Here is a 3,103-nt window from a genome sequence, read left to right as displayed (position 1 = left end):
TTTTTTTTTTTTAAGAGGAAGGGCGAGGGATAGAGAGTTAGAAACATCGATGAGAGAGAAACATTGATTCAGCTGCCTCCTGCACACTCCCCACTGGGGATGTGCCCGCAACCAAGGTACATGCCCTGACTGGAATCGAACCTGGGACCCCTCAGTTCACAGGCCGACGCTCTATCCACTGAGCCAAACCAGTTAGGGCTATATATATTTTTTAAAGCAGTAGTTCCATGGGATCAGGGAAATGGATTCCCTCATTATTCCAGTAAATATATATTGGCACAGTCTTATCAGGACAGTTTGGCATTTTTTGTCTAGATTCTTAAAAAATGTTATCCTTTGACTCTATTTTTACGCTCATGAAATAGTAAAAGAATCATGCTCTTTCCACCATTTTTTATTATCACAAAAAAATAGGGGAGTGGTTAATTATAGAACACATATATCATGCAATATTAGGTAGATTATAATTTGATATTACATACCTATGGTATAACTTGGGCTATAGAATCAGAAACTTAATACAATTATATAATCTGTTTACTAACTGTGAACTTAAATCACTTTTCTAAGCCTGAATTTCCTCATCTTATGGAATGAAAATTAAATGAGATCAAGCCTGTGAAGTGTTTCTCTTGCTGCCTCAGAAGCCAATTAAGGGTGCCTCATTGTTACCAGTGCTCACTTTGACAGTCCTGTTACCCAAGAGTGCCATGCTTTCTCTTCTTGTATGCTAAACTAGCGGTCGCCAACTGGTGGTCTGTGAGGTCCGGAAGGTTGGCGACTGCTACGCTAAAGAATAGTCCCTTATGAATTCTGACCAGATTTTCACATTTCCTAACAGTCTTCAAAGCCATGCTATGTTTCGAATAGAAGTTGAAGTGAGAAGATTGTCCTTTCATCCCATTCATTGTCACTTTTTACTATTTAGGATCGGGAGTAGGGAACCTTTTTCTGCCAAGGGCCATTTAGATATTTATAGCATCATTCACAAGCAATACAAAATTATCAATTTAAAAATTAGCCTGCTATATTTGGTCAAACATTTCATGAACTCACACCTAATACCTTGGCAGGGCCAGACCAAATGATTTTGCAGGCCTTATACGGCCTGCAGGCCAGATGTTCCCCACCCCTGATTTAGGTGATAAAAAGTCCACTGCGTGAGAGTGCGTGGACCTCCCAGTTTCCCTTTTAAAACTGATGGTGCAAAAGAAAGTCTCCTTGGAGATCAGTACCCAAGATAGACTGGTTCTCATCTCCATATCCTTTCCTTTAAATTTTGTTGTTAATCCTCACCCGAAGATTTTTTTCCAATGATTTTTTTTTCTTCTTAATTTCAGAGAGGAAGGGAGAGGGAGAGAGAGACAAAAACATCAATGATGAGAGAGGATCATTGATCAGCCGTCTCCTGCACACCCCCTACTGGGGATCTAGCCTGCAACCCAGGAATGTGCCCTTGACCAGAATCGAACCTGGGACCCGTCAGTCCTCAGGCCTGACGCTCTATCCACTGAGCCAGACTGTCTAGGGCCCAATGATTTTTAGAGAAAGTGAAAGGGACTGAGGGAAAAAGAGAGAGAAACATCGATGTGAAAGACACATCGATTAGTTGCCTCTCACATGCACCAGACCGGCCAGGGATCAAACCTGCAGACCCAGATACGTGCCCTTGACCGGGAATTAGACCCTCGACCCTTCGGTGCTCAGGCCAATGTTCTAACCTCTGAGCCATGCCGGCGAGGGTGGTATCCTTTCCTTTTAGATATTTGTCTGATACTTGCCCTTTTCTGGTACAAATCATTTCCTAATTTCTAGCCCTGCATTTCATCAGACAATAGGCTTAAGATAGAATTCTATTAAACGTGTGTATACAAGCATGTGCATTTAAAAATTGTTGGAAATATATTTTAAATAATAGGTGATTTTAATTTGGTGGTTTTTTAAATCAGATTTTCTACAATGAACGTGTATTCCTCTTAAAATGAGAAGTATAGTTCCTAATGTTCTTCCAAGAGCTGCAGTTAGTGTGGTTGTGATCATGAGCAAAGTTTATTGGCTGTGTGGAGAATCTAAGCTAGACCATAACTAAAAGTGAAAGCACATGAATATATTATCAGATAGTCACAATGATTCGAGCCTTTTTATCTATATTGAGTTCAAGGACTCAAAGTAGCTTTCCCATATTTGTACATTGTCATTTTAAGCATAAATTGTGCTGAATACTTAATACTCAAAAAAGGGATCAAAGTATTTTTATGAATGATAATGGTTATAGGAAATGTTTATTTCTTTTTTGTTTATAGTAAATCTGATATGTCTCGCTTGCGATTAGCTGCTGGTAGTGCCATAATGAAGCTTGCTCAGGAACCTTGTTACCATGAAATTATAACCCCAGAACAGTTTCAGCTCTGTGCACTTGTTATTAATGTAAGTAACCATCTTATTTTTGTCAGTTACTTAGCCTTCAAAGTTAAATACATAGAAAGTATTCTATGGATATAGATCCATTTACTGTGTGGATATGTGTATAAAAGAGATTGTATTTAAGTATTTTTGGTTTTGTGCTGTAGGATGAGTGCTACCAAGTAAGGCAGATATTTGCTCAGAAACTGCATAAGGCTCTTGTGAAGTTACTTCTTCCATTGGAGTATATGGCGATTTTTGCCTTATGTGCCAAAGATCCTGTGAAGGAGAGAAGAGCACATGCACGACAGTGTTTACTAAAAAATATCAGTATACGCAGGGAGTACATTAAGCAGAACCCCATGGCTACTGGTAAGTCACCGGGAAAGTTTCTAGTGTGCAAGCATATCCTGTCAATATGTCATTGAGGGGAGTAGTTTATATATTTCTATTGTAATTTATAATAACACGGGGATTTTTATAGAATGCTCTCTTTGCAATTATGATGTACCTACAATCTAAAGTTCTGGTTTCTGAGTCCTCTATAGTGCATGATACTGTTTGAGGAAACTGCATTTTTCTTATGGGGTCAGCAGTATGGCTCAATTAGAACACTTTGTTCAAATGTCAGTGAGTAAAGAATTATTCTAGCTTTGCCAGGGACCCTCTATATCAGGGGTGGGCAACCTTTTTGTGAGTG

At 39.1% G+C, this 3,103-nt stretch overlaps 1 protein-coding gene across 5 annotated transcripts in view; it reads left to right on the top strand.

Moving 5' to 3' along the window:
* Positions 1–3,103, top strand: part of PDS5A (PDS5 cohesin associated factor A) — a 107,286-nt gene that overhangs the window by 84,895 nt on the left and 19,288 nt on the right. For 4 of the 5 annotated variants that reach the window (XM_014548698.1, XM_005877451.2, XM_014548697.1 and 1 more), the window contains 2 exons: positions 2,304–2,427; positions 2,571–2,775. In XM_014548698.1, coding sequence (XP_014404184.1) covers positions 2,304–2,427; positions 2,571–2,775 — 329 coding nt within the window. Of the gene's footprint in view, positions 1–2,303; positions 2,428–2,570; positions 2,776–3,103 lie in introns of those variants that run through there. The other variant, XM_014548702.1, reaches the window with a different exon arrangement.

This window comes from Myotis brandtii, unplaced genomic scaffold, assembly GCF_000412655.1.
Source record: "Myotis brandtii unplaced genomic scaffold, ASM41265v1 scaffold520, whole genome shotgun sequence".
Lineage (NCBI taxonomy): Eukaryota > Metazoa > Chordata > Mammalia > Chiroptera > Vespertilionidae > Myotis > Myotis brandtii.
Note: the sequence above shows the minus strand (reverse complement) of the source record. Positions and strands in the feature narration are given on the sequence as shown.